The sequence below is a fragment of the Bufo bufo genome, chromosome 1, assembly GCF_905171765.1.
Source record: "Bufo bufo chromosome 1, aBufBuf1.1, whole genome shotgun sequence".
Taxonomy (NCBI): Eukaryota; Metazoa; Chordata; class Amphibia; order Anura; family Bufonidae; genus Bufo; species Bufo bufo.
In genome coordinates, this window is record NC_053389.1 from 382,663,995 (window position 1) to 382,684,041 (window position 20,047).

General features: G+C 43.8%; 1 protein-coding gene across 2 annotated transcripts in view; it reads left to right on the forward strand.

The window, feature by feature from the left end:
• The first annotated feature begins 2,155 nt into the window (after positions 1 to 2,155).
• NSD1 (nuclear receptor binding SET domain protein 1) overlaps positions 2,156 to 20,047 on the forward strand; it is a 167,555-nt gene continuing 149,663 nt past the window's right edge. For both annotated transcript variants that reach the window (XM_040405307.1, XM_040405357.1), the window contains exon 1: positions 2,156 to 2,357. In XM_040405307.1, the coding sequence (XP_040261241.1) occupies positions 2,300 to 2,357 (58 nt within the window). In that variant the 5' untranslated portion in view covers positions 2,156 to 2,299. The remainder of the gene's footprint in view (positions 2,358 to 20,047) is intronic.

Below are 20,047 nucleotides of genomic sequence, written 5' to 3' on the forward strand. Positions count from 1 at the left end.
TCTATTAGTGAGAAGAAAAGGAGGTAAAATTCATTTGGGTGGTAAGTTGTATGACCGAGCAATAAACCGTGAAAGTAGTGTAGTGCAGAATTGTAAAAAGTGGTCATTAAGGGGGTTTAAGCTAGGGGAGTTGAGGTGGTTAAAGTTATCACCACATAAAGTGACACTGGTCAGATTTGCAAAAAATGGCCTGGTCCTTAAGGTGAAAATGAGCCCGGTCCTTAAGGAGTTAAATGCCCTACTTTCATGATATAATATCACTGTAATGTGAACTTTTAATGTTTTCCATAAATTTCATCCGAAAGTCAAATATCCCTAACTTTTTGTGCTGTATATATATATATATATATATATATATATATATTATACTTATTTGGATACCATGGTGTACTATGTTTTGACAAAGGGATTATCTATGTACTGTAGCAATACATGCTCTGGTTTAGAAATAACATCAGCTGCAGTGTCCTATAATATCTTTCTGTACATTACTTGTCATGGCCATAGTGATAAATAACATTCACGATGGACATCTTTGAATTGAACACCATAGTGCATTCAGTTGCTGACAGTGTTTGTCTCATAATAGGATCTTATAAGAATCCCATTAGGAAGCATATGGCCAGGAGACGTGTGAATTTCTCCATAGCAACTAATATCCAGTCCTGCAGTATGGCCGCCAATAAATCAGTCAGATTGTGCCTTACAACCTTCTATAGTGTGTCTTTGAATCTGATTGGGTGATAGGCATGTCTAATCTGGCAGGAGGCTGGACTTTGGGCTTAGAAGACTACTAGGTGTAGCAATCTGAGCCAATTTGCAAACTGAAAATTATCCTAGAAAAACAACTCAGGCATGAAATATTGTTATTCAGAATGAGGGATTTATAGTCAGGGTATGAAAAGGTTCCTGCAGCGGATCAGGGGTCATCCTTCTCAGGTTACACATCTGGATTAGGGTGAGATCAGCAACATTTAGCCAGAATATAGGGCTGTACAGCACCCAAATACCGTATACCCCTCAAAATGATCCCTGACCGTATGCATACACCAACAATATACAGAGCGAACTCGCTCTTTACTCTCTACACAACACAAAACCTGACTTGTTCTGTCGATACAATTCTTATAATGACTATCTATATCTATATACGTTGGCCAGGTAAATTAACTAATTTATATTTTAAAAATCCGCTGTTATTATTCCTTAAACAATGCAGCCATGACGCACACTTAGAGGTGTTGGCCACTTTCTGGTTATTGTTGATCAATGTGTATGTAAGATGACTATATAGCAATTAATATTATAGCCTTTGTTGATATTCTTCTCTATTTTCTATATTTCATAAGATATGTGGCCTTGTTAGCTAGCAGCTAAGTCTTTTGTGATGTCCACATGTAGGTCCTGTCCACAAAACGGCAGCAGATGGAGGATCATAAGGCAAAAATAACTCCAGACACATCACTCAACTCCCTCCAATCAAATACACTGCACCTGCCATCCGTACTTACACTGTTGGGAGTTTAGTGCAAGTGTAGTTTGTAGTGAGGCAGAGTGATATTTCTGGTCACATGACCCTCCATCTGCGGCCATTTTATGGACAGGACCTCTACGTAGACAGCACACAAGATTTCTCCAACAAAGGGACATGGCTTATGCAGGGGTGAGATTAAAATTTTTAACAACAGGTTCCCTACTCCACGGCAGACACGCGACATCACAACATGGTTAACAGAAGCCAGAAAGTGTCCAACCCCTTTAACTCATAAATTGCAGGTAATTATCAAAGATTATCAAAATTAGGGTTAATTAGTTTAGAAAAAGACAACTAAGGGGAGATCTAATTACTATGTATAAATATATCAGGGGGCAGTACAGAGATCTATCCCATCATCTATTTATCCCCAGGACTGTGACTGTGACGAGGGTACATCCTCTGCGTCTGGAGGAAAGAAGGTTTGTACACAAACATAGAAGAGGATTCTTTACGGTAAGAGCAGTGAGACTATGGAACTCTCTGGCTGAGGAGGTGGTGATGGCGAGTACAATAAAGGAATTCAAGAGGGGCCTGGATGTATTTCTGGAGTGTAATAATATTACAGGCTATAGCTACTAGAGAGGGGTCCTTGATCCAGGGAGTTATTCTGATTGCCTGATTGGAGTCGGGAAGGAATTTTAAAATTGTCTTCTATCTCACAGGAGTTTTTTGCCTTCCTTGCAGGATAATAGGCCAAACTGGATGGAGAGATGTTGTTTTTCAGGCTTATAAACTTACAAACAATGTTACCTTCACGAATACATGAAATATCCCTTCAATTACTTCAGCTTTTCTGGCAAATATACCTTAGAAATACAGAGTAAGTATTTCTGATACCTACTGACTTATTCCAGAACAAAAATCAGAACTCAGGAAATGTTATTTCATATGCCTTGGTCTGCAAAAAATTGCTTGATTACTGTAGTTACATACATAAGCCTGTAGATGGTGCTGCAGCATAAGAAAGCGCAGAGTATATTTGACATTCCCTTATTTGCTCTTTATGTATTGCATTAGGAAACCCCACATTGTATTAAAACAATACAATTGTTCATGACAGATCAGACTCTATTATGTAAGTCAAAATATATTTGCTGTGCGTCACTTTTTTCCTTTTATTGCTGACTCCTATCAATATAAATAAATAGTGCAATGTGCCTTATAAAATGAGCCATCAATTTTGCAGTCTGTTTTCGGTCAGAGGTTGGTATGATAACATCATTGTAGTATTATTGTGTTATGACATTTCTGAAATGAAAACGTTCTTGTGTCAATGTTATTTGCACTTTCTTAGAGTACAGCCATTCAAAACAGACATGCAGCAAAATCTGTATGTGTTGTAATACACTGATCAGTATACATAAAAACGGATCTGAATATCATTAGATGTAAAACACCATCCATGTGGCTGACAAATGGCAAGTTCAATCTGGCATATGCCAGTCACTGCAAGCGCCTGACCAATCCTATTCACTATAATTCATGAGTACTGGCATTCTGCTGGACAAAATATTTTGCCCAGGAGTACTGGCTCCTGCTGGAACTTCCACCACACATGTACAGTTGCAAGAAAAAGTATGTGAACCCTTTGGAATTATATGGATTTCTGCACAAATTGGTCATAAAATGTGATCTGATCTTCATCTAAGTCACAACAATAGACAAGCACAGTCTGCTTAAATTAATAACATACAAATAATTAAATGTTACCATGTTTTTATTGAACACACCATGTAAACATTCAAAGTGCAGGTGGAAAAAGTATGTGAACCCCTAGACTAATGACATCTCTAAGGGCTCTTTCACACTTGCGTTGGCCGGATCCGTCGTGTAGTCCATTTGCCGGAATTACACGCCGGATCCGGAAAAACGCGTGAGAACGCATCATTTTTTCATTCCGGATGCGTCTTTCCTTTTTTTTTTTCCGGAGATACGGATCCGGAAATCCTGAATGCAACATTTACGGTTTTTTTCCGGATCCGTCGTACGGATCCGGTATGCAGCCGGATCCGTCGTACGGATCCGTCGAAACAGCGGATCCGTCGTGAATTTTTGAGCGGATCCGGTATGAAAAATAAATAAACTAATAAAATATGCAAATTTTTTGGTCTATAAAAGTAGCCTTTTAGGGACTAGCTCAGATTCTGTTAGGATTGTCGCCAGGATGATGCCTGAACAAGAGTTTGCTTTCAAAGCCCTGATCTTGGTTTCAAGATGGAGGAAACAACAGCGAGATAGACGTCGGCGTCGTCTTCGTCGGTATTGGGTTCATCCAATTTCGTCAGCACGGATTACCGAAGGAGCATTTGAAGTCCTGTACCCGGAATTGCGTCATTATCCTGAAAAATTTAATAATTTTTTTCGCATGAATATGGCTAGCTTTGATGAGCTCCTAGACCGAGTATCACCGAGACTGGCCAGGATGGATACGTATTTCCGCAGGAGTGTGTCACCTACAGAACGACTCATGTTGACCATCCGGTAAGATATTGACATATAGATATATTAATTTTAATAATTTATGTGTTGTTTAGTATTTATATTTCATTATCAATTTTTTTTGACGATTTTTATAGCAGCTATACTAATCTGGATGTATTTAAATATTACAGGCGGTAAATATATATTGATGCTTTCAAGTATAGAAAAATTTTACTCATAACAATATTTATGATAATTATAGTGAATCAGGCCATATCAAATTTGACAAATCCATAATCTAAAATTTTTATGTATTTCAAATTACTAATCTAATATTTTATTTATTTTTTCCTCAGCTTTCTGGCTACAGGTGACAGTTTCACGTCGCTACACTACCATTTCCGGCTTGGGATTTCGACGATTTCAACAATAGTAAAAGAGACGTGTCAAGTTTTATGGGAGGAACTGCATGATGTGCAGAGATGGCTTCAAATTGAAAAAACATTTTATGAGGTATGCCAATTTCCGCATTGTGTCGGCGCAGTGGACGGAAAACATATCCGTATTATAAAGCCACCAGGTACCGGATCTGAATTTTTTAATTATAAAAAGTATTTTTCAATTGTTTTAATGGCCATCGCTGATGCTGAGTACCGGTTTGTGGCAGTTGATATTGGTGCATATGGCCGCACCAATGATTCAATGATTTTTAAAAACTCTTTCATGGGACGGAGCGTCTACAATCGGCAATTTGACTTTCCACCTCCTGAACCTATGCCTGGAACCGACAGTCCACCACTGCCATACGTCTTAGTGGGTGATGAAGCTTTCCAAATGTCTGGAAACCTGATTAAACCCTACTCCAGCCGTGGATTGGATGCCACAAAACGCATATTCAATTATCGGTTAACAAGGGCACGAAGAATGGTTGAGTGCACTTTTGGGATCCTTGTCTCTAAATGGAGAGTTTTTGCTAAACCTATTCAGTTGAAGATTGAAACAGTAGACGAAGTGGTAAAGTGTGGGGTAGTTCTTCACAATTTCATACGGAGTAAAGAACCCGTTATTGAGCGAATAATCGAGGACAGTGAAATGACTAGCATTGAAACTTTTGGACCACGTGGTACTGTGGCGGTGTCCGCCATGCGCGATTCATTTGCTGCCTACTTCAGCTCAGATGCTGGACGTTTACAGTGGCAGGACCAGAATGTTTAAAATGGAAATTTTTTACTGTTGAATTTTTTTTTCTCTAAAAAATTGTCCATTAATAAAGTTTAATAACTTTTTCAAATATAGTAGTATGGTGTTTCTTTTTAAATTTATATTATTTTCACAAAAAATCTTATCACCGCATGAATAGCTACTATCATTGGCTGGCTCCCCAAGCGGTGTGAGAGCATGTCAGGCCTTTATCCACCACACCCTCTCCCACCGCCTGTAGAGCGACAGTTCCAGTGTCGCTCCCCAAGCGGTGGGAGAGCATGTCAGGCCTTTATCCACCACACCCTCTCCCACCGCCTGTAGAGCGACAGTTCCAGTGTCGCTCCCCAAGCGGTGGGAGAGCATGTCAGGCCTTTATCCACCACACCCTCTCCCACCGCCTGTAGAGCGACAGTTCCAGTGTCGCTCCCCAAGCGGTGGGAGAGCATGTCAGGCCTTTATCCACCACACCCTCTCCCACCGCCTGTAGAGCGACAGTTCCAGTGTCGCTCCCCAAGCGGTGGGAGAGCATGTCAGGCCTTTATCCACCACACCCTCTCCCACCGCCTGTAGAGCGACAGTTCCAGTGTCGCTCCCCAAGCGGTGGGAGAGCATGTCAGGCCTTTATCCACCACACCCTCTCCCACCGCCTGTAGAGCGACAGTTCCAGTGTCGCTCCCCAAGCGGTGGGAGAGCATGTCAGGCCTTTATCCACCACACCCTCTCCCACCGCCTGTAGAGCGACAGTTCCAGTGTCGCTCCCCAAGCGGTGGGAGAGCATGTCAGGCCTTTATCCACCACACCCTCTCCCACCGCCTGTAGAGCGACAGTTCCAGTGTCGCTCCACAAGCAGTGGGAGAGCATGTCAGGCCTTTATCCACCACACCCTCTCCCACCGCCTGTAGAGTGACAGTTCCAGTGTCGCTCCCCAAGCGGTGGGAGAGCATGTCAGGCCTTTATCCACCACACCTTCTCCCACCGCCTGTAGAGCGACAGTTCCAGTGTCGCTCCCCAAGCGGTGGGAGAGCATGTCAGGCCTTTATCCACCACACCCTCTCCCACCGCCTGTAGAGCGACAGTTCCAGTGTCGCTCCACAAGCGGTGGGAGAGCATGTCAGGCCTTTATCCACCACACCCTCTCCCACCGCCTGTAGAGCGACAGTTCCAGTGTCGCTCCCCAAGCGGTGGGAGAGCATGTCAGGCCTTTATCCACCACACCTTCTCCCACCGCCTGTAGAGCGACAGTTCCAGTGTCGCTCCACAAGCGGTGGGAGAGCATGTCAGGCCTTTATCCACCACACCTTCTCCCACCGCCTGTAGAGCGACAGTTCCAGTGTTTGGAGGAGGAGGTTGGGGGGTGGAAGGCAGTGCACGGCTTGATCCCTCTCCACCGTCGTATGTTCTGGTGGACTCTGAAATGTGTGATGTGGGAGGAGAGACAGTGGGAGTATGCAAACGGGATGGGGGATTGGGTGAAGGAGTTGTCCGAGCCAGCGAAGAAGGAGTGGTGAAAGTAGTTTGAAAAAAGTTAGGAGGAGAGAGAGAACAGTGTTGAAAAGGCTCGGGGGTTGTAGAATGGGGAGGTGGTTGAGGTGGACGGGTTGGAGTTTGTGGAGGTTGGAAGGGGTGAGAAGGTTGGAAGTGGTGAGGAGGTTGTGGTGGGGGATAGGAATGGGAGGGGGGATAGGAATAGGAGGGGGGATAGGATGGTGGTTGGGGGACGGAAGTTGTGCGGTGTCTCAAATCCCACACCGCATCCTCCACCCTACGTCTGAACTCCAACACCTGGTCGGGCGTGAAGTCCGCCACCAGCTGATTAACTGACGGCCAATAGGGTTGTAGCGGGCCCGGCTGAGAAAACTGCGCCACACACTCCCGCAGACTTCTCAGCTCGGCCTCCATGGCTACAATCCTATTGCTGTAACCACACAAGGTCTCATACAAGAGCCTTGTGAGGTCTTCATAATCAGCTTGGCGGCTTCTACCGGCCCTCTGGCGACGCATCAACGCCTCAAAAAGTGGCGCCATAACGGCCATTGTTGCGTCACCAGAGGGCACCAGTAGAGGACGATTTGGGTCCTGACCAGGTGCTGGACGAGGTGGAGAGGGATCCGCGGGTGGCAGCTCAGCAGGGACCGCCTCTTGATGACTTTCACAAGGAGGTTCAAGCGCCCGAGTACTGCTAGTAGTTCTGTAAAAAAAACAAAAAAGAAAAATTAGCATGTATTTAAAATTGATTTCAACATTTTAACATTTTTTGGGGGAATTTTTTACTTACCTTCGCAGTTCTAGGGTTCTACGTAGGAAGCCTAGGGCAGCCGCATAGCGGTACGGCTGCCGGCGGGTTCCGCCAGACCCACTCGGCAATTGACCTCCTCATTATAATCTTTCTTATAGCGGTCCCTTATTGAGCGCCATCGCACCATGACTGCCGTCTCTGAAAAATATAAAAATAAACATTACTCTCAAATTACTGGCATTACCAAACTGCAGCCCTACAGCTGTTGCAAAACTACTACTCCCAACATGCCTGGATAGGGCATGATGGGAGTTGTAGTTTTGCCACAGCTGGAGGGCCGCAGTTTGGACATGACAGATAACTAATCAATTAAAAAAATTTAAGGCTACTTACTGCAATCTTCCTGTTGGCCTTCACTGAGGTCGTCCCAATCCGGCACTATTTTGCAACAAATCTCCATCCACAGACTCCGGGTCAGGTGATGATCTGCATGTCGGCGGTCGGTATGGTCCCAGAGTGGGACGCGTTCCTCCACCAGATGGATGAGGAGTTCATTATCAATATAGAATCCCGATAATTCCTCCTCATCCGTTCTGGCAGAGGCCCTTGAACCCTAAAAAAATGAGAAAATAATTTATTAATTTTAAAAAATAATTTAATAATTACACATGATATAACAAGATTCAATACTGAGAAATACTCACACGTCCCCGACCGCCGCGTGCTCCCCGGCACCTTGTGGGTGGTTGCTGACGACCTCTTGAGGCAACAGTAGGATTAGACTAAAATAAAAGAATATCCAACTTAATAACCAAAAATTTAAAGAATTAAGAAAAAACACAATACTTTTTAAAAAAAAATAATTACCGATTCATGGTGTCCACCCCCGACTTCCTCCTCTCCCGCTGTCGGAGCAGGGCCGTAATACGTCTCCTCCGTTGACGATTGCTGTAAAAGAAAAAAAAAATTATATTTGGGACATGGATGTGATAATAAAATAAAACTTTAAAACCTGACATACCGTTTCCAAGCGAACTCGTTGGCTTGGAGGAGAGTTCCCGGACTCACTTGAATAGCCTATTAAAACAATTAAAAATAATTAACCAATTAATTTTGAATCATTGAAAAAATTCCCTCAAAAATTATACTTACTGGACATTTTTTTCAAAAGTCTGAAGATCACGGCTGTCTCCCAAAAAATATAAGCTAAGAAAAATGAGAACAAAAAGATGAAAGTTAACACATTAATATTAAACAACAGTACCAACCAGGGGACTACTACCCCCAACATCCACCATGCAGTCACCCCAGCCAGCTGCAGTCCCAAAGAAAAAAGCACTTGGGCCTGAAGCTGGGGTGACTGCATGGTGGGTGCTGGGGGCAGCATTCCCCAGGGGACTACTACCCCCAACATCCACCATGCAGTCACCCCAGCCAGCTGCAGTCCCAAAGAAATAGCACTTGGGCCTGAAGCTGGGGTGACTGCATGGTGGGTGCTGGGGGTAGCATTCCCCAGGGGACTACTACCCCCAACATCCACCATGCAGTCACCCCAGCCAGCTGCAGTCCCAAAGAAATAGCACTTGGGCCTGAAGCTGGGGTGACTGCATGGTGGGTGCTGGGGGCAGCATTCCCCAGGGGACTACTACCCCCAACATCCACCATGCAGTCACCCCAGCCAGCTGCAGTCCCAAAGAAATAGCACTTGGGCCTGAAGCTGGGGTGACTGCATGGTGGGTGCTGGGGGCAGCATTCCCCAGGGGACTACTACCCCCAACATCCACCATGCAGTCACCCCAGCCAGCTGCAGTCCCAAAGAAATAGCACTTGGGCCTGAAGCTGGGGTGACTGCATGGTGGGTGCTGGGGGCAGCATTCCCCAGGGGACTACTACCCCCCAAAATTCATTAGCTGCCTCCTACATGCATCTACTATGTCTAGGACATAGTAGATGCATGTATTTAATGTATCTTAAAGACAAAACACACACTGAACACTCACCTCCAGGAGCTGATGACACGACCTGTCCTCTCCCGCGCGGGTTGTCTGGGGAACTTCGCGCCAGCCAAGACCTTCCTACTTCCTGGCGCAGGCGCAGACGCAACTTTCGGATCCGTCGTTGCGTCGTAACAACTGAAGATGTTAGGACGGATCCGGAATAATACATTTCGATGGGCTATTATTCCGGATCCGTCGATGCGGCAAGTGTTCCGGATTTTTGGCCGGAGCAAAAAGCGCAGCATGCTGCGGTATTTTCTCCGGCCAAAAAACGTTCCGTTCCGGAACTGAAGACATCCTGATGCATCCTGAACGGATTACTCTCCATTCAGAATGCATGGGGATAATCCTGATCAGGATTCTTCCGGCATAGAGCCCCGACGACGGAACTCTATGCCGGAAGACAATAACGCAAATGTGAAAGAGCCCTAAGAGCTAATTGGAGTGAGGTGTCAGCCAACTGGAGTCCAATCAATGAGATGAGATTGGAGGTGTTGGTTACAGCTGCCCTGCCCAATAAAAAAACAAAAAACTGTTCTGGGTTTGCTTTTCACAAGAAGCATTGCCTTATGTGAATGATGCCTCGCACAAAAGAGCTCTCAGAAGACCTACGATTAAGAATTGTTGACTTCCATAAAGCTGGAAAGGGTTATAAAAGTATCTCCAAAAGTCTTGCTGTTCATCAGTCCATGGTAAGACAAATGGTCTATAAATGGAGAAAGTTAAGCACTGCTGCTACTCTCCCTAGGAGTGGCTGTCCTGTATAGATGACTTCAAGAGCACAGCGCAGACTGCTCAATGAGGTGAAGAAGAATCCTAGAGTGTCAGCTAAAGACTTACAAAAGTCTCTGGCATATGCTAACATCCCTGTTAGCGAATCTACGATACGTAAAACACTAAACAAGAATGGATTTCATGGGAGGATACCACAGAGGAAGCCACTGTTGTCCAAAAAAAAACATTGCTGCAAGTTTTCAGTTTGCACAAGAGCACCTGGATGTTCTACAGCAATACTGACAAAATATTCTCTGGACAGATGAAACCAAAGTTGGGTTGTTTGGAAGAAACACACAACACTATGTGTGGAGAAAAAGAGGCACAGCACACTAACATCAAAACCTCATCCCAACTGTGAAGTATGGTGGTGGGGGCATCATGGTTTGGGGCTGCTTTGCTGCTTCAGGGCCTGGACGTATTGCTATCATCGAAGGAAAAATGAATTCCCAAGTTTATCAAGACATTTTGCAGGAGAACTTAAGGCCATCTGTCCACCAGCTGAAGCTCAACAGAAGATGGATGTTGCAACAGGACAACGACCCAAAGCAAAGAAGTAAATCAACAACAGAATGGCTTAAACAGAAGAAAATACGCCTTCTGGAGTGGCCCAGTCAGAGTCCTGACCTCAACCCAATTGAGATGCTGTGGCATGACCTCAAGAAAGCGATTCACACCAGACATCCCAAGAAACACTGAAACATGCACTGAAACAGTTCTGTAAAGAGGAATGGTCAAGAATTACTCCTGACCGTTGTGCACGTCTGATCTGCAACTACAGTAAACGTTTGGTTGAAGTTATTGCTGCCAAAGGAGGATCAACCAGTTATTAAATCCAAGGGATCACATACTTTTTCCACCTGCACTGTGAATGTTTACATAGTGTGTTCAATAAAAACATGGTAACATTTAATTCTTTGTGTGTTATTAGTTTAAGCAGACTGTGATTGTCTATTGTTGTGACTTATATGAAGATCAGATCACATTTTATGACCAATTTGTGCAGAAATCCATATAATTCCAAAGGGTTCACATACTTTTTCTTGCAACTGTATACCTAGCCTAAAGTCCCTTTGTCAGCAGATTGGTACCTATGAAACTGGCTAACCTGTGGCATGTGTACTTGGCAGCTGAAGGCATCTGTGTTGGTCCGTGTTCATATGTGCCCGCATTGCTGAGAAAAATGATGTTTTAACCGCCTCAGGACCGCCGTACGCAGGATTGCGTCCTGGCGGCGGCCCTGCTATTCTGGGTGGACGCATATACGCGTCCTCTCGCGAGAGGCGATATTTCCTGTGAACGCGCGCACACAGGCGCGCGCGTTCACAGGATCGGAAGGTAAGCGAGTGGATCTCCAGCCTGCCAGCGGCGATCGTTCACTGGCAGGCTGGAGATGCGATTTTTTTAACCCCTAACAGGTATATTAGACGCTGTTTTGATAACAGCGTCTAATATACTTGCTACCTGGTCCTCTGGTGGTCCCTTTTGCTTGGATCGACCACCAGAGGACACAGGCAGCTCAGTAATAAGTAGCACCAAACACCACTACACTACACCCCCCCCCCTGTCACTTATTTAACCCCTTATTAACCCCTGATAACCCCATATAGACTCCCTGATCACCCCCCTGTCATTGATCACCCCCCTGTCATTGATTAACCCCTTGTAAGGCTCCATTCAGACGTCCGTATGTTTTTTACGGATCCACTGATACATGGATCGGATCCGCAAAACACATACGGACGTCTGAATGGAGCCTTACAGGGGGGTGATCAATGACGGGGGTTATCACCCCATATAGACTCCCTGATCACCCCCCTGTCATTGATCACCCCCCTGTCATTGATCACCCCCCTGTAAGGCTCCATTCAGATGTCCGTATGATTTTTACGGATCCACGGATACATGGATCGGATCCACAAAACACATACAGACATCTGACTGGAGCCTTACAGGGGGGTGATCACCCCATATAGACTCCCTGATCACCCCCCTGTCATTGATCACCCCCTGTCATTGATCACCCCCCCTGTAAGGCTCCATTCAGACGTCCGTATGTTTTTTACGGATCCACGGATACATGGATCGGATCTGCAAAACACATACGGACATCTGAATAGAGCCTTACAGGGGGGTGATCAATGACAGGGGGGTGATCACCCCATATAGACTCCCTGATCACCCTCCTGTCATTGATCACCCCCCTGTCATTGATCACCCCCCTGTAAGGCTCCATTCAGACGTCCGTATGTTTTTTACAGATCCACGGATACATGGATCGGATCCGCAAAACACATACGGACATCTGAATGGAGCCTTACAGGGGGGTGATCAATGACAGGGGGGTGATCACCCCATATAGACTCCCTGATCACCCCCCTGTCATTGATCACCCCCCTGTAAGGCTCCATTCAGACGTCCGTATGTTTTTTACGGATCCACGGATACATGGATCGGATCCGCAAAACACATACGGACATCTGAATGGAGCCTTACAGGGGGGTGATCAATGACAGGGGGGTGATCACCCCATATAGACTCCCTGATCACCCCCCTGTCATTGATCACCTCCCTGTAAGGCTCCATTCAGACGTCCGTATGTTTTTTACAGATCCACGGATACATGGATCGGATCCGCAAAACACATACGGACGTCTGAATGGAGCCTTACAGGGGGGTGATCAATGACAGGGGGGTGATAACCCCATATACACTCCCTGATCACCCCCCTGTCATTGATCACCCCGCTGTAAAGCTCCATTCAGACATTTTTTTGGCCCAAGTTAGCGGAAATTATTATTATTCTTTTTTCTTACAAAGTCTTATATTCCACTAACTTGTGTCAAAAAATAAAATCTCACATGAACTCACCATACCCCTCACGGAATCCAAATTTTTTTATACATTTATATTCCAGACTTCTTCTCACGCTTTAGGGCCCCTAAAATGCCAGGGCAGTATAAATACTCGACATGTGACCCCATTTCGGAAAGTAGACACCCCAGGGTATTCGCTGAGGGGCATATTGAGTCCATGAAAGATTGAAATTTTTGTCCCAAGTTAGCAGAAAGGGAGCCTTTGTGAGAAAAAACAAAAAAAAATCTCCGCTAACTTGTGGCAAAAAAAAAAAATTTCAATGAACTCGTCATGCCCCTCATTGAATACCTTGGGGTGTCTTCTTTCCAAAATGGGGTCACATGTGGGGTATTTATACTGCCCTGGCATTTTAGGGGCCCTAAAGCGTGAGAAGAAGTCTGGGATCCAAATGTCTAAAAATGCCCTCCTAAAAGGAATGTGGGCCCTTTTGCCCACCTAGGCTGCAAAAAAGTATCACACATCTGGTATTGCCGTACTCAGGAGAAGTTGGGGAATGTGTTTTGGGGTGTCATTTTACATATACCCGTGCTGGGTGAGAGAAATATCTTGGCAAAAGACAACTTTTCCCATTTTTTATACAAAGTTGGCAATTGACCAAGATATTTATCTCACCCAGCATGGGTATATGTAAAATGACACCCCAAAACACATTGCCCAACTTCTCCTGAGTACGGCAATACCACATGTGTGACACTTTTTTGCAGCCTAGGTGGGCAAAGGGGCCCACATTCCAAAGAGCACCTTTAGGATTTCACAGGTCATTTTTTACACATTTTGATTTCAAACTACTTACCACACATTAGGGCCCCTAGAATGCCAGGGCAGTATAACTACCCCACAAGTGACCCCATTTTGGAAAGAAGACACCCCAAGGTATTTCGTGATGGGCATAGTGAGTTCATGGAAGTTTTTATTTTTTGTCAGAAGTTAGTGGAATATGAGACTTTGTAAGAAAAAAAAAATCATCATTTTCCGCTAACTTGTGACAAAAAATAAAAAGTTTTATGAACTCACTATGCCCATCAGCGAATACCTTAGGGTGTCTACTTTCCGAAATGGGGTCATTTGTGGGGTGTTTGTACTGTCTGGCCATTGTAGAACCTCAGGAAACATGACAGGTGCTCAGAAAGTCAGAGCTGCTTCAAAAAGCGGAAATTCACATTTTTGTACCATAGTTTGTAAACGCTATAACTTTTACCCAAACCATTTTTTTTTTTTTACCCAAACATTTTTTTTTTATCAAAGACATGTAGAACAATAAATTTTGAGAAAAATTTATATATGGATGTTGTTTTTTTTGCAAAATTTTACAACTGAAAGTGAAAAATTTCATTTTTTTGCAAAAAAATCGTTAAATTTCGATTAATAACAAAAAAATTAAAAATGTCAGCAGCAATGAAATACCACCAAATGAAAGCTCTATTAGTGAGAAGAAAAGGAGGTAAAATTCATTTGGGTGGTAAGTTGCATGACCGAGCAATAAATGGTGAAAGTAGTGTAGTGCAGAAGTGTAAAAAGTGGTCTGGTCATTCAGGGTGTTTAAGCTAGGGGAGCTGAAGTGGTTAATATATGTAAATGAGCCTTTAGGAGCGACAGGGGCATTGCTATTACTCCTAGAGACTCTGTTCTCTCTGCAACTGTCACGTCCTCTGCACTTTGATTAACAGGGCCAGGCAGTGTATATGTGATCACATCTGCCTGGCCCTGTTAATCAGAATGTGGAGAATGTTCGGCAGTTGCTGGGAGAACTGAACCTCTACCAGTAATGGAAACGCCCCCGTTGCTCCTAGAAGCTCATTTGCATATATTTAAAACATCATTTTTCTGTATCTGTATGTAACGTAAGGATCTTGGAACACTCCATGTAACAGCCTCCAGCATTGCCATATATGAACTCTTCCATGTGTTCTTTTCTTAATTTTCCGTTAATGTTTTAACAAATAATGTCAAAATCTAATTGGAATCTAGGTGATTGAATAAACCTTCTCAACCATCACCAGTTGCCACAGATTTTAAATTGACAGTTCAGACCCCAAAGCCCTAAAAGAATGGACTACATGCCACGTGACACTGGGCATACGGGGAGGGGGTATGGCTAAACTAGGATAGGAAAGCAATTGGATTTCCTATAAGGATGCTATCAGCATTTAATTGTGTTGGCTCACTGTGAGTACAATAATCTACTTCAACTATAAAAAGTGAAATATACATGTTCAATAAAACACTGATGTGGAGATTGTCCTTTGGAAGAAATAAGAATATGTAGAAAATAGATGAAAAAACCCACTGATAATCTCACGCAGGCGCACTTGGCTCTGTTTCCGCCTGCACCGTCTGTGTCCTTCTGTGTGCATTCAGCGGCATTAGAAACTGAATTGCACATGCTCGGAAAGAACGTGCAGTTCAGCCTACCCAGAAGTGCAGTTCAGTTGCTGAAGCCACTGCCCACAGAAGGGCAGAGATTGCGCAGGCACAAACAGAGATGAGAAGTATGCCTGTGTATGATTTCCAGACAGGGGTGGATTGGCCATAGACCTTATAGGGAAATTTCCAGATGGGTCGATGCACAGGGGGCCGCCTGGGCCCTCCTCAAGGCCGGCCAGTGGAAGTTTTTGGGGATGTATTTTGTGCTGCTGGCAGTATTTTGTGATGGACTGTGGTATTTGGCTCTGTTGGGGCGGTATAATGTGCACAATATGGTATTGCTGGCCCTGCCTTTCATCAGTTTGTACCCAACTACAAAACGGGGCCAATTTTTGTATTTTTTCCAGGGCCACTTTAAAGGGAACCTGTCATGTGGATATTTGATTATAATCGAACTAATTATATACAATCATTAACTACTAAAAAGTGCCTTAGATGTATTCACTTACTGGTGTGACAGATGGTTACCTCATAATATACACACAAAGATGCCGCATGCTAATGAGCTGATTGGAGTCCAGCGTGATGTCATTGAGTCCAGCGTATATTTAATTCAGAGCTATAGCCACCCCCCTGCCCACCTGCTGCTGATTCCTATGGAAACAAACTGTCATTCAGCAGCAGGTGGGCGGGGAGAGTCAGGAGCTCACCATTAGGAGCTGGAGCTTTTCAATACAAGATGTTGGCAGATTGACTGGGTCAATTAAAGAAAGTGACCCAGCATTGTGCTAAGAGAACCAATCACTTATTTATGTTGCTCTTAGTTAGGACACCATAAAACTGGTGACAGGTTCCCTTTAAGTTCCCACTCCACCCCTGTGTCCAGAGGTGGCCTGGTGACGTCTGGAGTGGAGAAAGCTGGAGTAAAGGGGCAGAGGAGAGGAACGGGGCCTGATTTGAATGGGAGCAGCTAGGCTACAGCTAGGCTCTTTTATACTAATGTGTATGTGCTAAAAAAATTATTTTCGGGGGACAAAATGGGAGAAATTGCACAGAAAAGTCTGTTTGTAATTGGAAGTATGAGAACTACAGTGCACCAGAAACTATTTAAAAATTACTGCAGTAGTGACAGACTCCCTTTAAATCCCACTGGACAACCTGGATTAAAAATAATAATATTGTACACCGATCAGAGTATAATTTCAGTGGACATAAATGTATACACAAACATCCATCAGGTCAACAATTTGTCATCTAAAATGATAAACACAATGGGAATGGCTATGCGCGCTGTAGCTAATAACTGGCTTCAGAAGTGAAGTATCATTTGGGGATATGTCACTACTGAAGTCAGTCATTGGTTGCAGCAGTGCACACGGCCATGTCCATGCCTCGGCCGGAAGAGAACAAGCCTCATACTGTAAGATGGAGGAGCGGGAGCCAACGTGCAGGACCAGAGTGAAAGTATGAATCTACAGGCCTTTTTTTTGATAGTCAATATTTTCTGCAAACCCCTTTAATTTGTGGAGATCCACTAAGAGGATATCACTACTGTGTAGGGGGCATCATTTCTGTGTGGGGAGAACTAAGTGTGCATAATTATGTCAGGACACCATTACTGTTATGTGTTACAAAAAGGGCAATTTAAATGAGTGGGAGCACAAAAGGGACTAAATTGGAGTAGGCAGGGTTAGGGGCATGGCCTAATGTAAAAAAATGTTTGCAGCAGAGCACTCTACACAACTTTGAACGTTCGTAGGTATGCAAACAGGAAGTCAGACAGTTAGGGTGACACTGTTCCTGTTTTTATCTTCTTTGTATAGTGGGAAATATAATGTGAGATAGGGAGACTTCCTGGAAATTCAAAAGGAAGTGATAAAGGGCCTAATAATTGGGAATCAGAAAGCTCCAACCAAGTACATTTTCTAGACAGGGGAGGAGGGACAGGGGAGCAATGTTTCCGACTTAGCAAGTCTGAGACAGTATGACTATGTTTGTCTGTACTGACCATTACTTAGGGGTGTATTACACCAACAAATGATCTGACCTATTTCTGTCTAATCTGACCAAGAGTTGGTGTGTATAACTAAAGATCTATATTAGAGGTCTGGAATGTATGGGATAACACTGACAATATGCTGTCAGTGTTATCCAATACATTCCAGAACTGTAAGGCCCCTTTCACACGGGCGTTGCGGGAAAATGTGCAGGTGCATTGCGGGAACACCCGCGATTTTTCCGCACGAGTGCAAAACATTGTAATGCGTTTTGCACTCGCGTGAGAAAAATCGTGAGTGTTTGGTACCCAAACCCGAACTTCTTCACAGAAGTTCGGGCTTGGGATCGGTGTTCTGTAAATAGTATTATTTTCCCTTATAACATGGTTATAAGGGAAAATAATAGCATTCTGAATACAGAATGCATAGTAAAACATCGCTGGAGGGGTTAAAAAAATAATAATAAAAATTAATAAAAATTTAACTCACCTTAGTCCACTTGTTCGCGGCCCGGCATCTCCTTCTGGCTTCATCTGATCTCTGTGCAGCAACAGGACCTTTGGTGACGTCATTTCGGTCATCACATGATCCATCACATGATCTTTTACCATGGTGATGGATCATGTGATGACCGGAATGACGTCACCAAAGGTCCTGTTGCTGCACAGAGATCAGATGAAGTCAGAAGGAGATGCCGGGCTACGCGAACAAGTGGATTAAGGTGAGTTAAATTTTTTTAAAGTTTTTTTTTAACCCCTCCAGCGATGTTTTACTATGCATGCTGTATTCAGAATGCTATTGTTTTCCCTTATAACCATGTTATAAGGGAAAATAATAATGATCGGGTCTCCATCCCGATCGTCTCCTAGCAACCGTGCGTGAAAATCGCACCGCATCCACACTTGCTTGCGGATGCTTGCGATTTTCACGCAACCCCATTCATTTCTATGGGCCCTGCGTTACGTGAAAAACGCACAAAGAGGAGCATGCTGCGATTTTCACACAACGCATTAGTGATGCGTGAAAATCACTGCTCATGTGAACAGCCCCATAAAAATGAATGGGTCGGTATTCAGTGCGGGTGCAATGCGTTCACCTCCCGCATCGCATCCGCGCGGAATACTCGTGTGAAAGGGGCCTAAAGGTTACATAGAATCATAAGTTAATAAAATGCTATGCGACCCCATCAGTGCTGGGAGGTCAGGACGGAAGCTGTCTTATACTCACGCTCCAAGTCCGGAGTGTACAACTCGCTCGTCTGAAAGCAGCCTAAAGATAATAAATAAAAAAGGGCATATATGAAGAATCCAGATGAACTGGATAATCTGTTTATATTGACACAAGAACCCCTGGTGATTCGTATTTGTAGCAATATTGATATTATAAAGGAGTGCATTCATCCACCATAACATGTATTTGCAGATGACATTCTAATGATAATATCATCTCCTCATATTTCCCTCCCTAATCTGCTTTTGGAGTTGTCCAGGTTCAGGGCAGCCTCAGGCCTCACTATTATTAATGCAAAATCAAAAGCATTTAACATCTCATTCCCACTGTCAAAAGTTTCACAACTTTGCTCTAATTTCCCTTTCCTCTATGAAACAATTACCCACCTCTCCTCCAAAAGTTGAGGCTTCTTCTAGAAAGCTGGAGCCGCTCCCACATAGCTTGGATCAGGAGTTATCTCTCTAAAAATTTCTTTCTTTCCCAAATTATTGTACTCATTTAGAGATCTCCCGGTCACAAGTCCAGCATATTTCCTGAAAGCCATACAATCAATGTCTCTTCAATTTATTTGGAATAATTCTATTCCTACAGTGACTCGCTCCACTTAATATAGACATAGACTGAAAGGAGGTCTTGGGGTGCCAAATTATCAACAATATTACCAAGTCGCTCTAATAGCTCAATTAGCCCTTCTTCACTCTTCCCGAGATGCCAGTTCTGGCTTTCCCTTGAAGCCTTGGAGACTGATCCCCTGTCCACTGACTCCATGCTATGGACTCCATCCATCTCTCAAACCACTATTACTAATCCCATCCTTAACCACTTAAGGACCACAGGTTTATACCCCCCTAGTGACCAGGGCCTTTTTTACAAATCGGCACTTCACAACTTTAACGGTTTATTGCTCGGTCATGCAACTTGGCACCCAAATGAATTTTACCTCCTTTTCTTCTCACAAATACAGCTTTCTTTTGGTGGTATTTGATTGCTGCTGAGAATTTTTGTTTTTCTGATATTAATCAAAATAGACCGCAATTTTCTCAAAAAAGTGTATTTTTTACTTTTTCTGGTAAAATTGTTCAAATATAATTACATTTCTATACAAGTTTGTGTCAGTATTTATTGTGCTACATGTCTTTGATAAAAAAAATGCAATAAGTGTATATTTATTGGTTTGCGCAAAAGTTATAGCGTTTACAAACTATGGTACAAAAATTTGAATTTCCGCATTTTGAAGCAGCTCTGACTTTCTGAGCACCTGTCATGTTTCTTGAGGTGCTAGAATGCCAGGATAGTATAAATACCCCCCAAATGACCCCATTTTAGAAAGAAGACACCCCAAAGTATTTGCGGAGGTGCATTGTGAGTTCATGTATGATTTAATTTTTTTTCACAAGTTAGCGGAAAATGA